General features: G+C 38.2%; 1 protein-coding gene across 3 annotated transcripts in view; it reads right to left on the bottom strand.

Moving 5' to 3' along the window:
- The window catches only part of Tlk2 (tousled like kinase 2), a 104,381-nt gene that overhangs the window by 36,737 nt on the left and 40,812 nt on the right, over nt 1-26,832 (bottom strand). For all 3 annotated transcript variants that reach the window (XM_042673653.1, XM_042673651.1, XM_042673652.1), the window contains exons 8-11: nt 13,985-14,080; nt 12,565-12,657; nt 6,079-6,189; nt 4,481-4,617 (exon numbers count right to left, since the gene is read on the bottom strand). In XM_042673653.1, coding sequence (XP_042529587.1) covers nt 4,481-4,617; nt 6,079-6,189; nt 12,565-12,657; nt 13,985-14,080 — 437 coding nt within the window. The remainder of the gene's footprint in view (nt 1-4,480; nt 4,618-6,078; nt 6,190-12,564; nt 12,658-13,984; nt 14,081-26,832) is intronic.

The following is a 26,832-nucleotide window of genomic DNA, read 5'->3' as shown; positions in this document are numbered from 1 at the left end:
CCTGGGTTCAATTCCTCAGCACCACATAAGCAAAAAGAAAAAAGCCAGAAGTGGCACTGTGGCTCAAGTGGTAGAGTGCTAGCCTTGAACTGAAGAGCTGAGGGACAGCGCCCAGGCCCAGAGTTCAGGCCCCACAACCGGGCCTAAAAAAACAAAAAAACAACAACAACAAAAAAGACAAAGCCAATGAAATCTAACAAGTTTGAAGTATTTCATTCTCTGTATGTGCATGTGTATATGCCAGTCCTGGGCTTGAACTCAGGGTCTGGGCACTGTCCCTGAGCTTTTTTGCCCCACAGGTCCATTTCTGACTTTTTACTAGTTAACTGGAAATAAGAGTCTCATAGACATTCCTGCTTGAGCTAGTTTCAAACTGCGATCCTCAGATCTCAGCCTCCTCAGTAGTTAGGCATAAAGCTACCAGTGCCCAGCTGAGTCCTTTCTTTTTTCTTTTTTTTCTTTTCTTCTTTTTCTCTTCTTTTCCTTTTTCCCTTCTTCCTGCCCTCCTTCACTTGCTCCTTTCCTTCCTCCCTCTCCCTTTCTCCCTATCCCCCCCTACACACACACACACACACACACACACATACACACACACACACACATACTCACACACATACACACATCCATGCTGGCTTGATCCTCTTTTTTGTGGGAAGGCTTGAATTCTGGCTTTTTGCTGGTTAAAGAGTCTGCTAGGCTGTTTTCAAGCTACAATCCTCAGATCTCAGCCACTGAGTAGCTAGCTAGGATTATAAGCATGAGCCACCAGCATCCAGCTTGTATAGTATTTCTTATGATACCTTATTTTCTTGTAACAATCTACAGGTTGAGCATTCCCTACATCTTTCAGATTTCAGAGCATTTATTTTGACTTAAGGATGTTTAATCCGGGCTGGGAAGGTGGCTCAGTGGTAGAGCACTTGCCTTGCATGCCTGAGGCCCTGGGTTCGATTCCTCAGCACCACATAAGCAAAAAGAAAAAAGCCGGAAGTGGCGCTGTGGCTCAAGTGGTAGAGCGCTAGCCTTGAGCTGAAGAGCTGAGGGACAGCACCAAGGCCCAGAGGTCAGGCCCCATAACGAGACCAAAAAAAAAAAACAAAAACAAAAACAAAAGAAAGTAATGTTTAATCCATAAAGTCTATAAAATATCCCAAATGTAAAAGAAAAATGAAATTTGAAACATTTTTGGTCCCCAGCATTTTTTAGGTTTTTTTTCATTTGCTGGATGGTTGATGGGTTAGACTAAGACCTCACTTGCTAGGCAGGTAATCTACTACTGTACCACACCTCCAACAAGGAACCAATCATTTGGATTAGATATTCAGCTTATGGTCTATAAATTTGGAATCAATAAAATTTTCATTATGAGCCAGGTGCTGGTGGCTCACACCTATAATGCTAGCTACTCAGGATACTAAGATCTGAGGATCACGGTTCAAAGCCAGCCCGGGCAGGAAAACACCTTGAAACTGTTATCTCAATTAACCACCAAAAAACCAGTGGCACTGTGGCTCAAGTGGTAGAGCCTTGAGGTGAAGAGCTCAGGGACAGTGCCCAGGCCAAGAGTTCAAGCCCCACAACTAACACATACACACAAAAAGAAATTTCCATTAGGGGGGCTACGAAGGTGGTTCAGTGGTAGAGCGCTTGCCTTGCATGCCTGAGGCCCTGGGTTCGATTCCTCAGCACCACATAAGCAAAAAGAAAAAAGCCGGAAGTGGCGCTGTGGCTCAAGTGATAGAGCGCTAGCCTTGAGCTGAAGAGCTGAGGGACAGCGCTCAGGCCCAGAGTTCAGGCCCCACGACCAGACCCCCCCAAAAAATTAGAAAAAAAAAAAAAAGAAAGAAAGAAATTTCCATTATAAGAAAAGATACTGTTGGGCGCTAGTGGCTCATGCCTGTAATCCTAGCTACTCAGGAGGCTGAGATCTGAGGATCATGGTTCAAAGCCAGCCCAGGCAGGAAAGTCCATGAGAATCTTATCTCCAATAAACTATTCAGAAAACCGGAAGTGTCACTGTGGCTCAAGAGGTAGAGCACTAGTCTTGAGCTAAAGAACTGAGGGACAGTGCCCAGGCCCAGTGTCCAAGCCCTACAACCAACCAAAAAAAGAAAAAAGAATAGAAAAGAAAAGGACACTTTCATTTATGTATCTTGCTACCTAAATTGGTGTATTAAAAATTTATCAAAAATTTAAGATTGGGCTGGGAAGGTGGCTTAGTGGTAGAGTGCTTGCCTTGCATGCATGAGGCCCTGGGTTCGATTCCTCAGCACCACATAACCAGAAAAAGCCAGAAGTGGGGCTGAGGCTCAAGTGGTAGAGTGCTAGCCTTGAGCTGAAGAGCTGATGGACAGCGCCCAGGCCCAGAGTTCAGGCCTCACGACCAAAAAAAAAAAAAAAAAAAAAAATTAAGATTTACAAGTCTTTGGGGCAATATTGAGGTTTGAACTCAGGTACTCACCCTTACGAGGGAAGGGCTCCCTACCAAGTGAAACACCCAAGCAAGACACCTATTACAACTGATAGTCAAACTGCAAGCTCCTGTCTCTCTCTCCCTTTCAGACCTTTTATTCCCATCCTCTTTTTTGGAACCAATCATTTGTAAAATGGCAAAATCTACTTTTATCCTATTTTGCTTTGTTGTTTGAAAAGGATCTTGTTATACAGCTCATGCTGGCTGTGAAATTTTGTGTTTTTTTGTTTTTCAATTGTGGGGCTTGAACTCAGGGGCTTTACTGTCTTTGAGCTTTTTTTGCTCAAGACTAGGGCTCTACCGCTTTGAGCCACAGCTCCACTTCCAGTTTTCTGGTGGTTAACTGAAGCTAAAAGTCTCAGAGACTTTCCTGTCCAGGCTGGCTTTAAATTGCAATCCTCAGATCTCAGTTTCCTGAGTAGCTAAAATATTAGGCCTGAGCCACAAGTGCCTAGCTCTGGCCTTGGAATGTATGATCCTCCTGCCTCAGCCTCAGAGTTTTGTTTTGATTACGTATAGCTTTTTACAATTAATAAGTTTCAATCTGTATTGAAAATATAGGTAGGGTTGGGCATGGTGGTAAACATAGGTATACTACATTCTGAGGCATGGCTTAAGTGCCTAGCAAGTATGAGACCTGAGTTCAAACTCTAGTACTGAGAGGGAAGCAGAGGGGAAACCTAAACATTACAAAATAGAGTCCTATAATAGACACCAGGTAGAAACAACTTCCCAAGAAAAAAGATAGGTATTTTATTATTTATATGTCTTAAACCCATGAAAAACATGCTATCCATCTAAGGTGACAGATCTTATTGATGTGGTCTCAATTTGCTCTTACAGGAAAATTACCAGACATTTCAGAACCTTCTCAGCGTTAGATTGTTTATTAAGCAGAAAGATAAAATACTGTTACCAAGAAACACTTCAGTTACTTCTCCCCCCCCCCCCCCCCGCCCCCACCATGGGCTTGGGCGCTATCCCTCAGCTCTTCAGCTCAAGGCGAGCACTCTACCACTTGAGCCACAATGCCACTTCCTGTTTTCTAGTGGTTTATTGGAGATAAGAGTCTCATGAAGTTTCCTGCCCGAGCTGGCTTTGAACCTCGATCCTCAGATCTCAGCCTCCTGAGTAGCTAGGATTACAGGCGTGAGCCACCAGAGCCCAGCTTCAGTTACTTCTTAAAACAATGACTGCTACTTAATAAATAGCCACTGTCAAAGGCTGGTATGAGAAATTAGCCCATTTGAGCCACCATCTGCGTTATTACACAGCTTTAGTGAATAATGGAATCATGAGTTCCAACATCTTCTGATCCTATTCTCACAAATCTGGAAGCCAGGCAATTTGTACTTCTTGGTCAGGGTACTGATGAGTATCATGCCTTAGTGTGACTGCTTCCTTGTACTTTGGTCATCATTAGCCGTCTTCCTATGCTTACAGATCACACGATGCCGCTCTGAATCATTGGCCTAATACAAAAGTCTGCTTTTCTTCCTAGGTATCTTTGGCTTGATAGCTGGCCTGGAACTTGCTATATAGCCCGGGTAGGCCTAACACTATCAATTCACCTGCTTCTATGTCAAGTACTAGTACTTCAGGCATGAAGGTATATATTTTAAGTCCTAACCTAATAACAACTATTCACGCCATTGGAAATTTAGGCTCTTAAATGTTGATTCCCTCCTTAAGATATATATCTCAATATTTCAAAACAAAAGGTTTTATTAAAAAAAGGAGTGCTCAAGATCACAAGTTGTAGACAAACACAAACAGTACGCTAGTCACCAGCACAACTACTGCCTAGATCCTTGCCTCACAGACTATTTCTGATACCTGCCAAGAGGCCTGGAGTTCAAGACCCAGTACCAACACCATAAAAACAAAAAGAACACCCAAAACTAAAAAATGACAACCATAACCAGAATTCTTAATGACTACAAGTTACAGAAAACTTAAAAAATTTAAGCAAACTTCCCAATTCTCTTTTTAGTCATAAAGACTTACTTGATAAGGTTCTGGAAAGCATAACCATCTGTCCATTGTTCAGTAAATGAGGCCCCATGTCGGACAGTAGTGAAGTGACCCAATCTCAGGCGGTCCTGCATGCTCTTATCTCTACAAGCCATCTTCTCTTGTTTTGACTTAGGTGGAAAAGACCAAAAGAAAAAAAGGAAAGAGAATGGAGTTTAATTAGCAATTCTTAGAAACTGAAAAAAATTAAGATTATTGGGAAAATACTGTTGACAAACGATACACCATCTCAGGTTAGTCAGCAATGATTTCTTGGGTAACAATCTATTCCTAGCTCAGCAGAGTAGACATGATAGGGTAATGAAGAACTTCAGGTTCTTCCTAGGTAAACTTTCTTTGATCTCTATATCTTTACAGCATCTGATATTTGGACTGTAGCTATGTCCAACTGTGACACTGCCCTATCTTTAGTTTCTTCTCTGCAAGCTATTCCAGAAAACTGGTGCTAATTTCTAATGTCCTGGCTGATGCTCCAAACCTACAATGTCTTCTTTTGCTGCAAACTCTGAATCCTGACGTGAGAAAGTCCTCCATGAACTGGAAGAACAAATTATGGGAAACCATAATTCTTATTCCAGGACACTTTAAATACGTCTGATTCTTAAGTACATTGTTAATTTTACATATATTTACTAAAAACTAATTATATAATAAGGATTATAAGACTGCTTAAAACAGAAAAAAATGAGAAAAACAGGTGTTTATGACCAAACGGTGTTACTACCACTGAATATATTAATTTGTAAATCTAAGTATACATTATGATAAGAACTTGAAGAACAAAGTACTGTGAAAATTCAGATAGAATTATGCTTATTTTTCAGTACTATGGTGTTCAGATTTTATATCAGATTGATTTCAGGAAGTTTCTTTTAAAACTTTAAATAAATGCACTATAATAGCATATGCTAGTATTACTTACCTTTATTATTTTTCAATAGCACAAAAAAGGAATGAACATTTTTTTTCCTCTTTTAAACTGATTAATGATTAAAGAAATGGAGCAAAGTTCTACCTATTATTTTTGGCCTCAGTAAAACAATCCCTTTCACATGCACTGAAAAACAGCTCCTTATCTGTTTAACAGCATTCCAAAGACTATGAGAAAAGTAACCACCAGTATAGCTCAAGCCTGTAAAGTCTAATCTTAAAATTTTTTCCAGGAAATATTGCCATTTTACGGTAAAGTAAGGTAAACATAAGCCAAGTAATTATATACAATTACATGATGATATTATTTTGTGAAGCACAGAGCACCTAATTATCACAATATTACACTCAAAGGCACTCCAAATACCAGCTCTGAAATGGAAATATAGTTAAAACATTGTAGTCATAATAAGTGCGCTCACTTCCATTGACAGAATACGAACTTAAAAAAGTCTTACCTGGGTTAGGGTCATGGCCCATTGACAAGGCACCTGCCTAGCATACACAGGTCTAGGTTTGATATGGAGAACATAAACAAGAAGTCTTTTCCTATAAAGCCCTGAATAGATTCATCTAAGTCAAGAAAGAGCCACACAATGATATATGTTAATTACCCTGAGATACCACCATTATTCACTAACCTTTTCTATAAGGAGTTTCTTGCTCATTGTGACACATCTATTTAACCGCTCCTTGTATTTCTCTAACATCTTTTGCTGTTCATCAATCTGCCGTCTCAAATCACAGTTAGCCTTCAATGGAAAAATGTTTTTAAATTAGCTCCAAAAATGATAAGTTAACAGAAATATAGCATCTAGGGAGGGAGAAAAATCACTTCTGTTATTAAATCAAAAGCAAAATTTAGATTCAAAGAGGTAAGCATGGCTTTATGAAAGGTGAAAATATTCACCCCTTTAACCACTTAACATTATGTTTTTTTCAATTCTTTCATCCTGAAAAGTAGATATGTTCTTAATGTTCCTCGCAATAACCAGTTACATCTAATATTATGCAAAGGATTAAACTATCATAAAGTAAAACAAAACAATCTATAATGAATGTTCAAAATATACACTAGCACTTACAGAATACTTTAAAAGTCTAAATAGCATTTAGAAAAACAACTAATTTTTTAAACCATGTAATATTCTTCATGCTTTTATTCTTTCTGCAGCTCTTATTTCTAATATAGTAAATGTGAAAAAAAAAATGAATTTTTATAAATGATTCCCACCAGAAAAGCCAGGCACACACACATGTCCACAAAAGACAGGGCAAACAAGTAAGGTCCTAGTTCAAGAATGCCAAAATGTAAATAACACAGTTAATTTAGCTGTGGTCAGAAACCTGCAGGATGAGCTAAACTTTGAAATTTTCAAGCCTCCAACAATAACAGAGAAGGAAAGAACCACTAACCCAAGGTCAAATTTGGCTTGCAAATCCTGAATTTATTCTTCTTGCATTAAACAAAAAATTTCTACTCTTGGAAAATAATGCTACTTTATAATAACCTCCTTGAATGATGAAAATATCTGTTATTCCCCAATCAAATGATACAAATGTTTCTGAAACAGTAAAGCACAAACAGAAGATAATTACAAGATACTCAATTTTTGAGACTTTTCAGCTACTCCCCACCCCCTCCCTCTCTCTTCCTTTTTATTTTTGGCAGTTCTGGAGTTTTGCTAGATAGGTATTCCATACTTGAGCCATACTTCCAGCCTGTCCTCATTTTTAAAGTGACTGGTGTGAAACAGCTTCCATCTTCAAGTATTTCTCATTTCCATAAGCACAATTCTATTAGTTTTTCTTACAGAATCCTAGAGGTTATATTATCAAAGGCAAAATGTAACTACATTTGTAAAACTTGACTCTATTAATAAAGACTCTAAGTCAAAGATCATATAATGTTTACATGAAATTCAATTGACTCGGGAAGTATTTTCTCAAAATCCTAATGAAATGTATGGAATCAATCAACTGCTGGCAGTCTAAAATGTGAAGAATTAAAAACTTTGTGGTTTTTTAAACACTATGAGCCAGGTGCTGGTAGCTCAAACCTTTATCCTGGCTACTCAGGAGGCTGGGATCTGAGGATCACGGTTTAAAGCCAGCCCCAGGCAGGAAAGTCTATGAAACTCTTATCTCCAATTAACCACCAAAATTCAGAAGTGGCACTGTGACTCAAAGTGGTAAAGGGCTAGCTTTGAGTGAAAAAAGCTCAAGGTCAGTGCCCATTGAGTTTAAGCCCCCCACAGCCAACAAAAATAGATAAATAAAAATTAAAAATAAACATTAATGATTTCAAGCTCATCTTTAAGAAGGAAGTGGTTTGTAGCCTCCAATGCACCCATACCATCATCTCACAAAATGGAAATAAGAAAATTCCTACTGTCTATATTCCAACTCAGAAACAAAAATTCTGCCAGTCACTGTAACAATTGCCTATAATTTCAGTATTCAGGAGGCTGGGGTGGGACAGTCATAAAATCAAGCCCAGTATAGGCTACACAGCAAAACACTATCTCAAATAAACAACAAAGAAAACGAAAACACAAACAATTAGAAAAAAACATGGCAGCTTCCCTTGTGGGTCTCGCCTTGACCACTATATCCATTCTCTTATATTATAACTCTACTCCCAAACAGAGAGAACAACTTCAGAAGACAATAAGGCGGGGAGGGGTTGTTGGGGTGAATAAAGCTTACTGATAGAACTTATGCTGAGCATGCATGATGCCCTGAGAGGTGGGAAGAGGAGCAAACTGGGAAAGAGGAGAGAAGGGGAAAAAGGGATGGAGGGAAGATCAGGTAAGAAAGGAAGAAAAAAGACAATGAAGTACAAGAGAGTGTTGATGAGAAAAGGCAGAATACCACTCTAGAAAATGGAAGCAATCGTTTCTTAAAGCCCAAGGAGTAAAATAAACACCAAGTTAGGATTTAAGTTTTTTACATAAACCGCTTTTCTCAATCTTTCCATCTTCATGCTTCCTTGCGCTGGCGATCAAAACCAGGGCCTCATGTATGCTAAGACAAGAACTCTACTACTAAGTTCTACTCCCAGTCTCATTATCTTCACAGTCTTAGGAGAGTCAGACAATGGAGAAGGGGTCCAGAAAAGCTACTTTGGATTAAGCACTACCAAACATTACAATTTAGCTAGGATTTTTTTTTTTTTTTGGAGGTGGGGAAGAACCTGGGAACTGATTCAACACACAACTTTGCACACTCAGACAGAGAAAAATAATAAAGACAGACCTGGGGCTGGGAATGTGGCTTAATGGTAGAATGCTTGCTTTGCATGCATGAAGCCCTGGTTCGATTCCTCAGTACCACATAAGAAGAAAAAAAAAAAAAAAAAAAGCCAGAAGTGGCCCTGTGGCTCAAGTGGTTGAGTACTAGCCTTGAGCAAAAGCTCAGGGACAGTGCCCAGGACCTGGCAAAATAAAAATAAAAACAGACCTAAGGAAAGTTTTTCTTTCTTTTTTTTTTTTGGGGGGGGGGGGGGGGGGGGTCCGGTCATGGGGCCTGAACTCTGGGCCTGGGCGCTGTCCCTCAGCTCTTCAGCTCAAGGCTAGCACTCTACCATTGAACCACAGCACCACTTACGGCTTTTTTTCTTTTTGCTTATGTGGTGCTGAGGAATCGAACCCAGGGTCTCATGCATGCAAGGCAAGTGCTCTACCATTGAGCCACCTTCCCAGCCCCAGGAAAGTTTTTCTGAATAAAGTCATATCCACTTGAACACAAAGAAAATGTCACCTACAAAAATCAAAAGGTCATTGTAAAATACTGTTAGTTGTACTACTAAAAAATGTAAAAGTTATACTTACTAAACAGGAGCTTTGCTGAAGGGAATGGCTTAAGAGTGAAGTGTGAGACCCTGAGTTCAAACCTCAGTATCAACAAAAAAATAAAATACAAGACAAAAAAACTATTTAAAATACACAGGATGAATTTTTTTAATTATATTAGATAAGGGGAGAAAGTAAATAACAAAAATGTAAATACTATAATTGAAATTCAAACAAGCTACAAGTAAATAGGAGAAAATGCAAAGACAATAATGTTTAACGGAGGCTGGGAAGGTGGCTCAGTGGTAGAGCACTTGCCTTGCATGCCTGAGGCCCTGGGTTCAATTCCTCAGCACCACATAAGCAAAAAGAAAAAAGCCGGAAGTGGTGCTGTGGCTCAAGTGGTAGAGCGCTAACCTTGAGCTGAAGAGCTGAGGGACAAGGCCCAGGCCCAGAGTTCAGGCCCCATGACCGGACCCCCCCACAAAACAAAAAAAATAAATAAAAAAATAATGTTTAACAGGACTCAAAAGAAAAGGGTATTCATATTAAATGAAATAAAATATTAAAAATGCCAGAAATCAGTCAAGTTAGGGAGAAAGGCAATCATTAAGGCATATTTTTCACAGATTTTTAGAATAAAACTATAGAGACCCACATATAGGTTCAGCCTTACAAAAATTTAACAGATAGATTATGATGGTCCTCGTTCTTCTGGTCATGGACTTATCTGAAACACTAAATGCTAGAAAAATTAAAGGTGTGTGTGGGTGTGGGTGTGTGTGTGTGTGTGTGTGTGTGTGTGTGTGTGTGTGTGTGTGTGTGTGTGTGTGTGTGTGTGTGTGTGTGTGTGTGTGTGTGTGTGTGTGTGTGATTTAGGAGCAATAAGAAAACTACAATGGGATATGACAAAAATCTTATGGACTCTGCTGTGTTTTGTATGAGAGAAGAAAGCAAAGAATTCTCAGAGAATTCTCAGATTCAGAAGAGCATAGAAATTTTAACCTGATGTAAATACCCTGAAAAATATTTACTTAAAAATGCAATTCAGTCCATCAAGAGATATTGCTAATGACCATGAACACATTTCTAAACGTCTGAGCTTAAAGCTGTCTATAAGAACTTATCCTTAAATAAAATACTATCATTAGTAATATTAATGATATAATCATAAAAGATGTGCTAGTAAAGATGGGACTTCTGGTTTGAACTAAATTATTTTTTTACTTTATTTTTTAATTGTGAAAATACTGTACAGAGGGGTTACAATTACATGGGCAAGATAATGAGTACATTCCTTATCAAGCATTGTAGCCTCCTCCTTTGTTTCCCCTTCCCAAGGTTTGAGATAAATTTCAAGTTAAAGGGCACTATTTTATGCAGGCTGCCAGTGGCTCATGCTTGTAATCCTAGATAGTCAGGATACTGAGCTTTAAGGATCATGGTTTGAAGCCAGCCCTGGGAAGAAAATCAATCTGTAAGACTCTCCAATTAACCACCGAAACGCCAGAAGTAGAGCTGTAGCTCAAGTAATAGAGCACCAGTCTTGAATGGAAAAAGCTAAGGGATAGCGCTGAGGCCCTGAGTTCAAGCCCAAGTACTAGCATACACACAAAAACATTAAAATTTTTAAACGACAGGGGCTGGGAAGGTAGCTCAGCGGTAGAATGCATGCCTTGCAAGCATGAGGCCCTGGGTTCGATTCCTCAGCACCACATAAACAGAAAAAGCCGGAAGTGGCGCTGTGGCTCCAGTGGTAGAGCGCTAGCCTTGAGCTGAAGAGCTGAGGGACAGCGCCCAGACCCAGAGTTCAGGACCCATGACCGGCAAAAAAAAAAAAAAAAAAAAAAAATTTTAAACGACAATATACATTTGATTAATTATGAAAATACACGTAAAATTTTGGGGAGGACAGATAAACATAAAAAGTGGCTTTTATTATTTTTGTTACTAAACATCCTTTTATTCAAACAAAATCATATTCAGAAGCACAATACAAGTGGTAAGAGTGCTCACCTAGCATGCATGAGGTCCAGGGTTCAATACTCTCAGTTCATAAATAAATAAATAAATAAAAATCTTGGGAGCCAGTTTGTAATAGCATATACCTGTAATGCCAACACTGAGGCAGGAGGATATCAAGTTTGAGACCAGCATGGGATATAGAATGAGACCCTGTTTTTTTTTGGGGGGGGATAATAAATATATATATTATATATAAATAAATATTAATATAAATTGAAATATATATTGTTTTGAAGTATATAAATTCCTGATTTGACATTTTAAAGTTTCTCTTGAAAGCTTGAAAAGTTTTAGACCCACAGGTTAATGGAGGGACCAAGGGAAAACAAATTCAGCAATGATACTTACTAGACACTATGTTGACTAGACAGTATACAACGTGTGGGTGAGGATGAGAGGGAAAAACTGAAAGAGATCGGGGAAGGTGTGACATTGTCCAAATAGAAATGTATTTATTACCTGACTTAGGTAACTGTAGGCTCTTGTACATAACCTTTATAATAACAATAAAAATTTATAAAGCCAGGCACTGGTGGCTCACACCAGTAATCCCAGATACTCAGGAAGACGAGATATGAGGATCATAGTTTGAAGCCAGCCCAGGCAGGAAAGTACATAAGACTCTTATTTTCAATTAACCACTAGAAAATTGCTATTGGAGCTGTGGCTCAAAGTGGTAGAGTACTAGCCTTGAAGAAAAGAGCTCAAGGACAGTGCCTAGACCCGAGTTCAAGCTGTACAACCAACAAATAAAACAAAAAATGCAAAATGGGTTGAAAGGTCCTTGTTTAAAGGCTATTAAAATTTAAGAATACAAGGATGTGAATGCAGCTCATGGCATAAACAAGACCCTGGAGTCAACCTAGCACTGCAAGAAAACAAAAAGAATATAAAAAAAAGAGTCAAAGGCGTGGCTTAGTGCTAGGGTGCCCACCAATCAGCATAAAGCATCAAGTTCAAGTCCCCATCTCCCACTAAAATAAATAAATTTCCTAAATAACAATTAACTAGATATTTTACACTTAATCCCACAATTCTAGATGAAATAAAACACTCCAGGCCTATTTAGTATAAATTCAAGTATCAAAATACTGCAATATTAGATTTTCAACCCAAAGATAATATTTAGAATTTACATATAAATGTAGTTTCTACTTGTTTCCTTCAAACTAAAGGAAAATAAATGCTCAAATATTTATTATTCAATTGTTTTATCTGGCTGCAGTAATTATATTCAAAATATGCACATTATCCAAATATACACAATAGATACTTGTTTTAAAAAATCCCCTATATTTTGATACTTACTCTTAATAAATCATCTATTCTTCCCTCTTTCTTCTCTAAGTCAGAATTCTTACTGTTTTCTAGTGCAGATATTTTTTCTATTGTGAGGTCAGACTACAGAAACAAAGGAAAAACCAATTCAGGATTAGTAGCAAAATATTACATGTTCACATTTGTCATTACTTTTCTTGGAAATAAAAGAAATCTTCTATCACAAACAGCCTAGAAAAGCTGAAGAAATTAAGTATGCTTTATTCATCCCATTCTTCAACATTAGCTATGGGTGCCTTCCATCCCACTATACATGCACTTCCAAAACATGTCAGTTCTGGAGGCAAATACAAATTCTCAAACTACTGTGCATTGAATCGCACAAAAATACAATACTCTACAAATCAAACTGAAAAGAAGATGACTGTATGGAGACATGACCAAATTGCTAAGGAACAAAAATGCCACCTAGTGGAAACAGATAAATCAGGAGAGAAAGTTTTCTGCATGTTCAACTAAAGTCTATTCTCCAAACAAAATAAAAAATCTGCTCCAGGAGTTTATATAGTTCTTGAGACTTAAAAGAGACTCCAGTTCTCTTACCTTCCCTAAATTCCCATCCCTTCTCTTTCTTTTTTGACAGGCTCTCTTTATATGGCCCAGGATGGCCTCAAATTTGGGATTCATCTGCCTCAGCCTCCTATGCTAGGATTACAGGTGTGTGCCACCATGCCCGATTGTCAGATATAACTTTTATTAACCTTTCCCCCCCCCCCCCCCTTTTTGAGACAGAGTCTCACTGTGTAGCTGGGGCTGTTCTGGAAACTTGCTATGTAACCCAGGCTGGCCTTGAATATGCAATCCTCCTGCCTCAGGCTCTAGAGTGCCAAAATACAGGCATGTACCACACCCAGCCTATATATAACTTAAATGTTCACAACATTCCTTAAATTTAAGAAGGAAATTATGTTACTGTAGCACATCTTAAAGAACTTTAACTTGGTTCTGCCAAATACGCAAGCATGTACAAGAAATAAATTCCTTTCATAAAGCAGAGAGTTAACACTGAAAGCCTACTGGTAAAAACTGACCTGACCAACATTTTGTAAACACTAAGATAATTAGAAACTACATTTTTAGTTGATTTCTACGAAAGAAAACTGAGGACCAAGAAAATAAAATGCAAGTGGCAGAGACAGAATTTGAACCCAAGCCCAGAGGTCTTCAAAGCATGTGTTTTTCTGCACCTCTTGTTCTATAATACAGTTAAAAGCATCAGTTAAAGCATCTTCCAAAGACCTTTAATCCTCATAATGAAAGTTCAGAATACAATTCACACAAATAAGGAAGTACAGCCAAGAAACAAGGGAAGAATAAGAGAAAAATTGTAGTTTCTCAATGATCAAATTTTTCCTGAGTAGATCTCCGCTGTTCATTAATTAAAACCTACCTGGGTCTGTCTGTGCTGGATGGAGATCTGTTTTTGTGAGCTGCAGGAATGCTCTGTGTTGCCAGATCCTGTAGAAGAAGGACTGTTTTGCTGAGCCTATAATAAAGGTACATCACCAATCACAGGAAGGTTTTACATTTTTCTCCATAAACATTTGTATGAATGAAAACAATTATCTTTCTGATGAAAGTCAGAAGTTATGGCTAAGACGAAAGCAAAACAAGTCAAAGACATTCAGAGCTAAATATGGAAGATCAGACGTTGTTTCTCTAAGTAGGCTTTAAAGTATCAAATATATCCAAATTAGTTCAAATTAGAGAATATGGATAGCTACTCCTGTAATAACTTGTCTTAGTATATTTTTGTCAGAAAAGGTAAGTGAAACATCTCAGATACAAGGGGTAAAAAGCAGAAAGGATAATGAACTAATATTCAGAATAGTCTCCTACATATACCCACATTAGCAATGAACACACTGGTCTAAAACTTCAAGCTGGAAACTACAATAGAGCATGACCTTGAATTCAGTACCTAGAATTCTAAGTACTTTGGAAAACAATTGGTCTCCAATATAGTCACTCACTGACTTAGAATCACAAGGTACATCATTTCTTTTACTTTTTAAGTTTTCTTTTGGCAGCAGTACAGACCAAACCCACATGTTAGCCAAGCACCCTACCCACTATGCCACACACCTTAGCCCTATGGCTGGCTGGCTTATTTATTATTTTTACAGTACCATGAGAGTGAATTCTAAGCACTTTACTACTTAAGACCTGAGCCCAATCCTTTTGCTTTTAGTTTTTGAGAGAAGACTTGGGTTTTTCTCTCAGCAATCTCAAACCCAAATCCTTCTACCTCTGCTATCCCATCAGAGAATGTAATATTTCCAAATATGTGAATTTTAGGGAATTAGGGTATGGCTTAGTAGTAGAATATGTGGTCAGCATACGAGAAGCTGTAGGTTTGATCTTCATACTTCAAAAAGCAAAATCTTAGCAACTCAGGAGATTGAAATGTGAGGATCACATTTCAAAGCTAGCCCAACCAGGTAAGTCTGTAGGACTCATCTCCAATTAACTACCAAAAAGCTGGAAGTAGAGCTGTGGCTCAGGTGGTAGAGTGCTAACCTTGAGCTGAAGAGCTGGGGGACAGTTCCCAAGCCCTGAGAACTAGAAAAAAAAAAATCAAAAAACCTTGACAACATTGTATTTTCTCCCAAGTCAGTGATTAAACAGTAATATCCCAGAGCAAGAACAAAATCCATTTCACTAGCTAGGAGAGCTACTGTAATTACAAACTAAGTCCATGATGACAGGTAGTCTTCCAAAATCGCACTGAAATGCAGAAAATTTTAATATCTTCTGATTTTAGGGGGTGTCACTATCCAGCCAGAGACTATTTGGGTAAAATCGTAACAGCATTAAGAAATAAGAACAAGACAAGGATCAGAATTTTTTTATTATGTCAAATGGTTTTCTTTTTTTCTGGTAAAGATACTGTACAGACGGGGTACAACTACATGAGTAAGGTAATATTTCCTACTGAGCATTGTTACCCCCTCCTTTGTTTCAGAAATTTTTTTTTTGAGATAGCATCTCACTATGTGGCTGAATGGTTCTGAATTTATAATCCTGCATCTCTGCACTCCTTGCCCTGCCCATTCAATACCACTATACTAAATTTTGAGGACTTTGTTAGGACTATAAGCTCATACCTACAATCCTAGTTTTTTAGGAGTTTTTTCAGTTTCCTCCTGAAACTGAGGACTGCATTTCAAATCCAGCATGGGAAGACAAATTTAGAGATTATTTCCTATTAACCATCAAAAAGCTGAAACTGGAGACAGCTTAAGTAGCAGAGTGCCAGTTATGAGCCAAGTGAGCGTAAACCCTAGTGGTACCAGCACCCAAAAAAAAAAAGGAATATTCAAAAGATATATACATATATATATATATATATATATATATATATACACACACACACACACACAAATACATATATATATACATATATATAATTTTTTTGTAAAATCACAAGCCAGGTGCTGGTGGCTCACACATGAAACCCTAGCTACTCAGGAGGCTGAGATCTGAGGCTCAAGGTTCGAAGCCAGCCCAGGCAGGAAAGTCCATGAGACTCTTATCTCCAATAAACCACTAGAAAACAGGAAGTGACGCTGTGGCTCAAGCGGTAGCGCGTTCGTCTTGAGCTGAAGGACAGCACCCAAGCCCAGAGTTCAAGCCCCATGACCGACCAAAAAAAAAAAAATAGAAAGTCCATGAGACTCTTATCTCCAATGAACCACCAGAAACTAGGAAGTGGAGCTGTGCCTCATGGTAGAGCACTAACTCTGAGCAAAAAAAGCTCAGGGAGAGTGCCCAGTCCCCAAGTTCAAGTCCCGTGACTGATACCACTCTCTCTCACCCATTCTCTCTCTATATACACATATATGCACATATGAATATGCATGGAGAATATGAAATTCTGAATTTTATAGTTCAAATTATCTTAAGAATGAGAAACAGACGTGTCTTAAGAAGGAAAACAGATCAGGCATGGTAGCAAACAGGCACACACCTCTAATATATACACTAAGAACACTAAGGAAGGAGGATTCCAAGTTTAAGGCCAACAGTATCTTATCCCAATACCAAAAAAAAAAAAAAAAAAAAGGCTTAGCCATCAGAATAAAGCCCTATATTTCAACAACTGTACAGAAGCTGGTTTTCCCACTTAGATTTCAAAACAGAAAATAGTCAACTCTACCACTGTTATTAACAAAGAACTATTTGAAAAACAGAACTAAGCTAACACACAACAAAACACAAAAAAGCAACATAAAAAACAATCCATGCTAATATATGCTAATCAGCTAGTCCTTAATTCAACTAAAATACCTATTTTCAAGAAAACCAACAGTAAGAAACTGATCAAAACCTGACCACAGAGAAAACAGATAACGAAATATAATCAATTTTAAGAATTATGTGGGCTGGTATTAGTGGTAGAGCACTTACTTGCCTAGTACACACAAGGCCCAACACCCAGCATTGAAATAATAATAATAATAAGCTGGGCACTGGTGGCTCAGACCAGTAAGCCTAGCTGCTCCGGAGACTGAGATCTGAGGATCATAATTCAAAGCCGGCCAAGGCAAGAAAGTCCATGAGACTATTACCTCCAATAAACCACTAGAAAACCAGAAGTGGCACTTGGCTCAAGTTGTAGAGTACTAGTCTTGAGCTGAAGAGCTCAGGGACAGCACCCAGGCCCAGAGTTCAAGCCCACAACCAACACAACAACAACAACAAAAAAAAAAAAAAAAAAGAGAGAGAGAGAGAGAAAAGAAAGAAAAGAAGATAATATATTCAGGGTTCAGGGAATAGAAAAGGTGGGAGTGGCTACTTAGCAGCATAAGAAGTTTAAGCCCCAGTACCAAGATAGACAGATAGAAAGAAAAATGTTCAAAGAGGGTCAAAGAATACTAAGAAAAACAAGGAAACATAAATGTGACAAATATTATCAAAAGCTAAATACTGAATAGATAAATAATGAAATGGACAAAGCTGAATATAGCACCAATAATTTAGAAGATAACAGAACTCCCAGAAGACAACAAAACACAAAAGAATTAAATATGAGTAGCAGAAAGGCTCTATGTCTTTAACAGCTTTTGCAAACAAAAGAACAGAGGAAAAAAAATAACCAAAGAAGAATTGGAGGAGTGGAGGTGGTAGAGCACTAGCCAATGAGCGAAAGTGTCAGGTACTAAATTCAAGTACAAGTCTCCAACCCGAAAAAAAATATTCATAATGATCATAAAAGAAACAGTAAGCCAGGTGCCGGTGGCTCATGCCTGTAATCCTAGCTACTTGGAAGGCTGAGATCTGAGTATCAGAGGTTCAAGACTCTTATCTCCAATTAACCACAAGAAAACTGAAAATGGCACTGTGGCTAAAGTGGTAGAGCACCTGCCTTGAGCTGAAGAGCTCAGGGACAGTGCCCAGGCCCAGAGTTCAATCCCACAACCTCCAAATAAATAAATAAGGGAGGAAGGGAGGAAGGGAGGAAGGGAGGAAGGGAGGAAGGAAGGAAGGAAGGAAGGAAGGAAGGAAGGAAGGAAGGAAGGAAGGAAGGAAGGAAGGAAGGAAGGAAGGAAGGAAGGAAGGAAGGAAGGAATAAGAAGCAAGCAAGCAATCATCTTACAGCTGGGCACTAGTAACTTGTGCCTATAATCCTAGCTACTAAGGAGGCTAAGATCTGAGGATTATGGTTCAAAAGCAACCCAGGCAGGAAAAGTCCATGAGACTCTCATCTCCAATTAACTACCAGAAAACCAGAAGTGGAGTTATGTCTCAAAGTGGTAGAGTGCTAGCCTTGAGCAAAAAGAGCTTAGGGACAGCATCTAGCCCTACAATGGATCAAAAAGAAAAGCATCCTATATTCTTTTGTTGTTGTTATTGTTTTTGGGGGGGTCTAGTCGTGGGGCCAGAATCTGGGCCTGGGCGCTTTCCCTCAGCTCTTCAGCTCAAGGCTAGCACTCTACTACTTGAGTCACAGCGCCACTTCTGGCTTTTTTCTTTTTGCTCATCTGGTGCTGAGGAATCAAACCCAGGGCCTCATGTATGCAAAGTAAGCACTCTACCACCCTCCCAGCCCGCATCCTATATTCTAAATCCCAAACTCACTCATTTTAGAGGTAAATTCTGAAAAACATACACTGGACCTCATACAGTCAAAGATCTTACACTTTTCCCTACAACTGGGAAAAATACAAAGTTGCCCATCTTCATCACTCCTACTCAACACTGTACTAGAGTTTCTAGCCAGGACAAGAAAAGACATCCAGATTGAAAAGGAAGAAATAAAACCATCTCTGTTCTCAGGCTGAATAATTTTAGACATAAAAAATGTTATTTGGACCGTTTTCAAAATTAATTTTTTAAATCCAGAGAGCACCATGAGGGCTAGGAGACAGCTCAGCACATGTGAAGTCTTGGGCTCAATCTTCCCATACCCATTTCCCCAAGAGGAGGGAAGGACAAAGTAGAGAGGATATGGCAAAGCACAAATCACAAATACTGCCAAAAATAAATAAGTAAACTGTAATAATTAAGAGAAAGCTATTTGTCACCAATTGATGAAATAGTAAGCCAACTACTTTGAAATTTAAATTTTTACTTAAAAAGTTAAAATTGGTAATAAAAAGGAAAAAATATAGCTTCTTACAACTCTCCTGTTTAGCTGTAACAATGACTTAAGGTATGAGTCTATTAAACTTTTAGGTTTATCAGGAAAGGCTAAAGAAATCACCTATTCCAAGACTGTATTACAAAAGATAAAGTTGAGGCTCAAAAATATAAAAATTTCCTTAAGCTGAGGGTTGGTGGCTCAGGACTGTAATCCTAGCTACTCAGGAGGGCTGAGAAATAAGGATTGAAGTTCAAAACCAGCCTAGAGAGGAAAATCCTTGAGATTCTTATCTCCAATTAGCCACCAGAAAACCAGGAAGTGGAGCTGTGGCTCAAAGTGGTAGAGCACTAGCCTTGAGTTGAAGAGCTCAGGGACAGCACCCAGGTCAGAGTTCATGCCCCAAGACTGACAAAAAAATTTTTTTTTGCTCAAGATACCACCACTAAAGGCTGTGTTGTTATGATTTAGTTTTAGGTATAAAGGCAGAATTAGTTATGCTATCTCTGAACAACAAGCCTTAATAACTTGATGTTGTATTTAAGTCTAGTTTACAAACATTACTGCTTCTTCATGGGTTCCTAAAATATACTTCAAGTCTCCATTTCCTCTCTAAAACAGAAATAGCATTCAACTCAGGCTGTTCTGGGTATTAGATGAATAGAAAAAGTAAAGCATCTAAAACAGGACCTGGTCATAGTAAAACACAGCCAATGTATTTTCTTTCCTTTCTCTCTGTTCTCCAGTGATAAATTGGATGGACTGACTGCATTAAAGAAACAGATACATCTGTGGCTATTGAGGCTCTATTCAAGAGCTAGCAAGTACTTGTGATAATGGTTATGCTAAATTAATTTAATACTTGGTTTCAAAGCAATATGGTCTATGTCATAAAGAGCCACTATTTGACTCAAGATCTCAGCAGTAATTTTATTTTATGTTACACCAAGAATTATTTCTTAAGTGTAGTCAGCTCTAAAGCCCTGGTATACTTAGTTCTTTATCCAACAGCCTCTCAGCTATAGACTCTTGGAACAAACTCTCTTCTCTTAAAAAAGAGGAGGGAGGGAAAAGAAGGGGGAAGGAGAGAGAGGGTGGAAGGTAGAAGTAAAAATAGGGAAGGAAGAGTGAGAGGGAGGGAGGGAGAGGGAGAGGGAAGGAAAGGGAGGAAACTGAAGGAGGAGAGAAGAGCCATGAGATCAAAGACCGAAGTACTCAGGAATATGGATTCCTCACAATGAGGGTAGCTGGTCCAGGGACAACAGAGCTGTAATGGATTTTGTGAAATAAGCAATAAATACTGTTAAATCGGGGCTGGGAAGGTAGCTCAGCGGTAGAGTGCATGCCTTGCAAGCATGAGGCCCTGGGTTTGATTCCTCAGCACCACATAAACAGAAAAAGCCGGAAGTGGCGCTGTGGCTCCAGTGGTAGAGCACTAGCCTTGAGCTGAAGAGCTGAGGGACAGCGCCCAGGCCCAGAGTTCAAGCCTCATGGAGGGCAAAAAAAAAAAAAATACTGTTAAATCATGGGAGGAAAAAAAGAAATCAAAATTGGTAATCAAAGGGAAAATAAACAAAAGCCAGGCATCTATGGCTCATGCCTATAATCCTAGCTACTCAGGAGGCTGAGCTCTGAAGATTACAGTTCAAAGCCAGCCCAAGCAGTAATATCAATGAGACTCTTATCTCTAATAAACTATCAAAAAGCTGGAAGTGGCGCTGTGGCTCAAGTAGTAGAAGACTAGCCTTGAGGAAAAAACAAAACAACAACAAAAAAAAAAACTCAGGGACAGTACCAGACCATAAGTTCAAATCCCAGAACTGCACAAAAAATAAATGAAAAAAAAAAAGACCAACTAGACATTTTAGCTTGACTCTCCATATCCTAAGAAACAGGAGATGATGAAAATTCCATTTTACATTATAAAACAAGCTAGAATGTAGGATGTTAATTTGGGTATCTATAGAAATGTCAGTATTTTTATAGAAAATGCCATGAAATTATTTGGATGAGGCCAAGAATTCGAAATGTACTTTTGAACTATACTTCAATTTAAATAAAAATCAAGTTTTTGGCCAGGTGCCTGTGATTTACACCTGTAATACTATTTACTCTGGAGGCTGAGATCTGAGATTTTGGTCCAAAGCCAGCATAGGCATTGAAGTCTATTATCTCCAATTAACTACCAAAAAAGCTGGAAGTGAAGCTATAGTTCAAGTGGTACAGTGCTAGCCTTCAGCAAAAGAAGCTCAGTGACAGCAGCCAGACCTGGAGTTAAAGCCATCTCAGGATCATCACAAAAAAAAAAAAAAATTAATTTTAAAAATCAAGTTTTGGGGATGGGGTTATACCTCAGTGGTAGAACACTTGTTCAGTGTACATAAAGCTCTCAGTTGAATCCCTTGTGGGTAAAAAGGGAAAAAAAATCATGCTTTTAAGAAGACCTATATAATTTTAAAAGATACAGCTTTCAAGGAAATAATAAGCTTGGTACTTTAAAACAATCCAGTAGATTTTGATAAGAAGTATTTTATTTAATTAAAATTCAGTTACTGGGTCTGTTTTCTTCTCAGTGAGTTCAACAAAATCATATGGCTTTGTAATATCCAACAATAAAAAAATCTTAACATTGTAAATATTCATTTTCAAGTCTTAGAATAATTTACAAAGCAGAAAAGACTCAGTTACAGCTAAAATAACAAATGTCACTCATAATGTAACAACTGAAAAATGAAGGCAGGAAAGACTGAATCTTATTATTAAATTTATCTTTCATAGTGAATAAATAGACATTGTTTAAAGTTAATTAAATAGGAGTTAATAAAATAGAAAATCTAAAATATAAATTGTCAACAGTAGTTGTCTCCCTGAGACCAAAGAAGGGAATTTCAGTCTCCATTTCTTTAATTTCTCCCAAGTCAAGTACATGTACTATTTTTACAACTTAGAAATTATATGCTTATGAGTTAAAAATAAACTTTCTATGCTAAAACATAAAATTATGTAATAAATTTAACTGTTTAAAAGACCAAAGCTGTGTTGAAGGAGCCGGGCTTTGAGAGTTCATGTCTATAATCTTAGCTACTCAAGAGGTTGAAGTTTGAAGAAAAAAGTTCAAAGCCAGACCAGGTAAGAAAGTCCTGAAACTTTTATCTCCAATCAGAAGTGAACTGTAGCTCAAAGTGGTAGAATGCTAGACATGAGCAAAAAAGCTTAGGGACAGCGGCCAGGCCCTGAGTTCAGCTCCTCAATGGACAGAAAAAAAAAATTGAACAAGGATTTAAATTCAGGGCATCAAGCTTGGTAAATATGTACTATCACCTGAGCCATGCCCAAGCCTAACCTGCTTTTTTATCAATATAAATTCACAGACCTTTCATCACCTCTTTTGTCAATTATATTGTTTTCTATCGTTCAACTGTATTGTAATTCATTTAACCAAGCCCTCCAAGAAGAATGTGTGTCTATGTCCATATGTCTGTGCATATGCATGTGCACAGCAGTCCTGAGGTCTGACTCTGGGGCCTGGGCACTGTTCCTGAACTTCTTTTGCTAGCTTTTTGATGGTTAATTAGAGATAAGAGTCTAAAGGATTTTCCTGTCTGTGCTGCTTCTGTGATCCTCAGATCTCAGCCTCCTGAGTAGGTACAATTACAAGTATGAGCCACTGGCACCTGGCTGCCTTTATTAACTTATGCATCATATACTTGCACCAGGCTCCTACAGGAACAAATCCCATGGGACACTGAAGATACAGAACTGAACAAAGTCCTTGACCTGACAAGCTTTTATTCGAGTGAGGAAAGTTACACAAAGTACACACAAACGTGCCAGTTAGTGATAAGCTTCTCAAGGAAAAATAAGACAGGGTCTAAGACCTAGATAATGTGTAGAGTAAGCGGGGAGGGGTTGTGCTCAGCAGTGAGCTCAAGGTGAGGCCTCTCTAATAAGGAATGGGGGGATGCTGATATTTAGAAAAATGTTAAGGCAACATTAAATATAAAGGCCCAGAAGTGAAAACATGGCTGGTAGTATTTGAAGAAATAAGGTGGCCAGTGTGAATGGAACAGGACAAGAAAAGGAGGTAGAAATATAACATGGAAGGAGAGGGGATAAATTATGTAGAATCATTTTAAGGATTTTTAAACAGGAGCGAGACAAGATGGGACTGAACATTACAATATGATCACTGTGTTTTGTCGAGAAAAAAATTAAAAGGAAACAAAGGTAGAAACAAAACCAATTAAAAAGCCAACATCTCAGCAGAAGACAATGATTTAGATCAGAATGGCAGAATTAAGAGAGTTAAAATTTAAAAGAGGGCTGGGAAGCTGGTTCAGTAGTAGTGCTTGCCTTGCATGCATGAGGCCCTGGGTTCAATTCCTCAGCACCATATAAGCAGAAAAAGCCAGAAGTAGCGCTGTGGCTCAAGTAGTAGAGCACTACCCTTGAGCTGAAGAGCTGAGGGACAGCGCCCAGGCCCAGAGTTCAAGCCCCACAATCGAATAAAAAATAAAATAAAATAAAATTTAAGAGAATTAAAAGTAGTGTAATTCTAATCAGGTAAAATCTTTTTACCTGATGTTTTGGATTTGAGGTATACACAAAGAGACAAAAACAACTCCAGGGTTTTTAGCCTAGAAAAGAAGAGTTCACAGTTACTGAAATGTAGAAAGCTGTAGGAGAAACTTATTCTAAGTTTAAAGACAGAAAGAAGAGTTGTGGACACTTTAAATCTAGCCGTTTGTTGGATGGAAAAGGGAGATGACTGAAGACAACAGACAATACAGGTCTGTAATTCAGGACAGGAACCTACCTACAGATATAAAAATGGCAGTCCACTGAATAAAGGTGATAGGTTTTAATAAACAAGGAACATGATAAGATTAAGCAGAAAATGAAGGAAGACAAAGGAATCTAAAGACTAAGCCCTGTTCAGAGACAATGTCAATCCTGTAATGGAAGGAGTATGGGTTCAGCTTCGAGAATTAACAAGTATTGCAGGAATGAACCTTTGGCTTAACTTCATCATCTTCAGATTGCTTATTTGTAAAAAAATAGTAACTATTATTATTATTTGCTCCAGCCTATGGAAAGTCACATGAGACAGTGAGTATAATGAATGCGATACAAATTTAACATACATAACATTAGTTCCCTTCATCTTAAGACAAATGTGGCAGTTTGAATTTCCTTCTTGTTTTCTTATCTAGGGCTACTGATCCTTTGCTTAGGTATGCTATCTAGCATTGGGAGATGGAAGACTGAATATCCAATTTGCACCAAATTTTTTCATTACAATCCAGGTGCCACCACTGTCTAACTATAGAATCTGGGCAAAGATTCTTTTTTTTTGTTTTTATTTTTTATCTGTTGTGGGTCTTGAACTCTGTCTGGGCCTGGACACTGTCCCTCAGCTCTTCAGCTCAAGGCAAGTGTTCTACCACTTGAGCCACAGCGCCACTTCTACTTTTCTGAGTGGTTTACTGGAGATAAGAGTCTCATGGACTTTACTGCCCAGGCTGGCTTGAACCTTGATCCTCAGATCTCAGCCTCCTAAGTAGCTAGGATTACAGGCGTGAACCACCAGTGCCAGGTTGGGCAAAGATTACTGACACCACTTTTTCTCAGTCTTTTCATTTGTAGAAGAGTCAAACTAATAGTACCTTTCTATGGAGTGAACTCTTGGAAATACATACTGTCTCTGAATCTCATAGAACCATATCCGGCCCAATAAAAGACACTCAAGAATGTTGTGTTTTTTCTTTCTTTCTTTCTTTTTTTTTTTTACTGTTACCCACATATTACACAACCACCATGATTTCAGTAATTTGCATAAAATAGCCCTCAATGTTGTTCTTTTTTAATATTTTTATTATCTTTAAGTAGTTCTACAAAGGAGTTGCTATTCACTGAAGCAGTTTATGAATACAATGTCACCATCTTCAACATTCTTACCCCTCCCATCCATTCCTTCCCTTACTTAATTTTAGGTTATATATTGAATGTTTGCTATTTAACAAAGCAGTTTATGTGTACAATGCATCTTGATCTGTGTCATCCCTTCAACAGCTTCACCTTCTCTGAACAGTGCAAGCAGCAGCTGCAAGAAACCTCATTTACTCATATACTCACCCATTTCACCTATTTGTTTATTCATTCACCACATATTCGTTAAGCGCATCTACACTCAGTATAAGTCTAGTCAATAGGAAGTACAACTGCATATAGGGTTCCAAAATGGTGGTGTTTGTGTGGGCAAAATTCTAAGGAATAGAGATGTCTCAAACACAATAAGGGAAACCAATAAGAGAAAAACACACATAAAGGATATTAGCTGACACTAGCACAAAAAAGCTACTGGAAATGAAGTGTCACAATGAACAATACACAAAGGCCAAGGGTTTGAAGGAGTTTGTTAAGTTCTGTCTACAGAAATAGTAAAAGCCATCTTGGCAGAGTTTTGGAGACAAATTGATAAATGTGGTTTGATGCTGACTGTAACGTTTAGTAAATCTTTTCACCTAAGCATCAGCATTTTCCTTGGTGAAATCCATGTAGGGTGCTTGTTTTGCTATCATGGATGTGTGAGTATGAGCAAAAGACCAACATGTGGGTGGTGTTTTGTACAAATGATTATTGTCAGAAGGGAATTCCAACTGTGTTCATAGTTGTTTAAAACTATATTGAATTTGGAAGGGATGGGATAGTAGGAGAAAAACTAAGGAGGGGGGTAACAATGCTGCACAAGAAATGTACTCACTACCTTACTCATGTAACTGTAATCCCTCTGTACAGCATCTCTACAGTAAAATAAAATTAAAAAGAAAAAAAAAAAGACTGAGGCCTAAGACATTCTAATGTTTACAGTTTAAAAACACGAAAAAATTAGAAGTCAGGACTGGGAAGGTGGCTTAGTGGTAGAGTGTTTGGCTCGCAAACCCTGGGTTCAATTCTTCAGCACCACAAAAGCAGAAAAGGCCAGAAGTGGCACTGTTGCTCAAATGGTAGAGCTGAGGGACAGCGTCCCGGCGCAGAGTTCAGGCCCCACGACCGGAAGAAAAAAAAAAGAAAGAAAGAAATTAAAAAAAAAGAAAAAAAACATGAACAAGTGTTTTTTTTTTCCTTTCTTGCTATTGTTTTAATGTACTATATGATTTTTTTTTTGTTTCTTTTGTATGTTCTTCCCCCATGGTATAACCCCTGTTTTCACTGTATTTGATTCAGGTGCCCTGCATCTTGTATATACACTTTTCTAATTTGGGGAGGGGAAGGGAAAAAAACAAAATGCTTAAATAGGGATAGAGGTTGACCCATTCTAACAATGAAATGTACAAACACTATAATGAAAACAAGCAGTTGGGGAGGTGGGGAGGGAAGGATGGTATGGGGAAAACAAAGGAGGAGGTAACAATGCTCGATAGGAAATATACTCATTACCTTATTCATGTAACTGTAACCCCTCTATACACTATTTTCACAATAAAAAATGTATTTAAAAAAAAAAAACATGTGTGAGGAGAAGGGAAAGACGAACAAAGGCTAACAATTCATGTTGAATGAGCTGAGAACTGTTTATTGGATTTAACAATGTGGAAATTACATCCTTTGGAATATTGGTAAGGAAAAATTGCTTCCACATTTTCACAATTATA

The sequence above is a fragment of the Dipodomys spectabilis genome, unplaced genomic scaffold (assembly GCF_019054845.1).
Source record: "Dipodomys spectabilis isolate Male_0828 unplaced genomic scaffold, ASM1905484v1 ptg000018l, whole genome shotgun sequence".
Classification (NCBI taxonomy): domain Eukaryota; kingdom Metazoa; phylum Chordata; class Mammalia; order Rodentia; family Heteromyidae; genus Dipodomys; species Dipodomys spectabilis.
The sequence above is the reverse complement of the archived record's forward strand: the minus strand, read 5'-3'. Positions and strand labels throughout refer to the sequence as shown.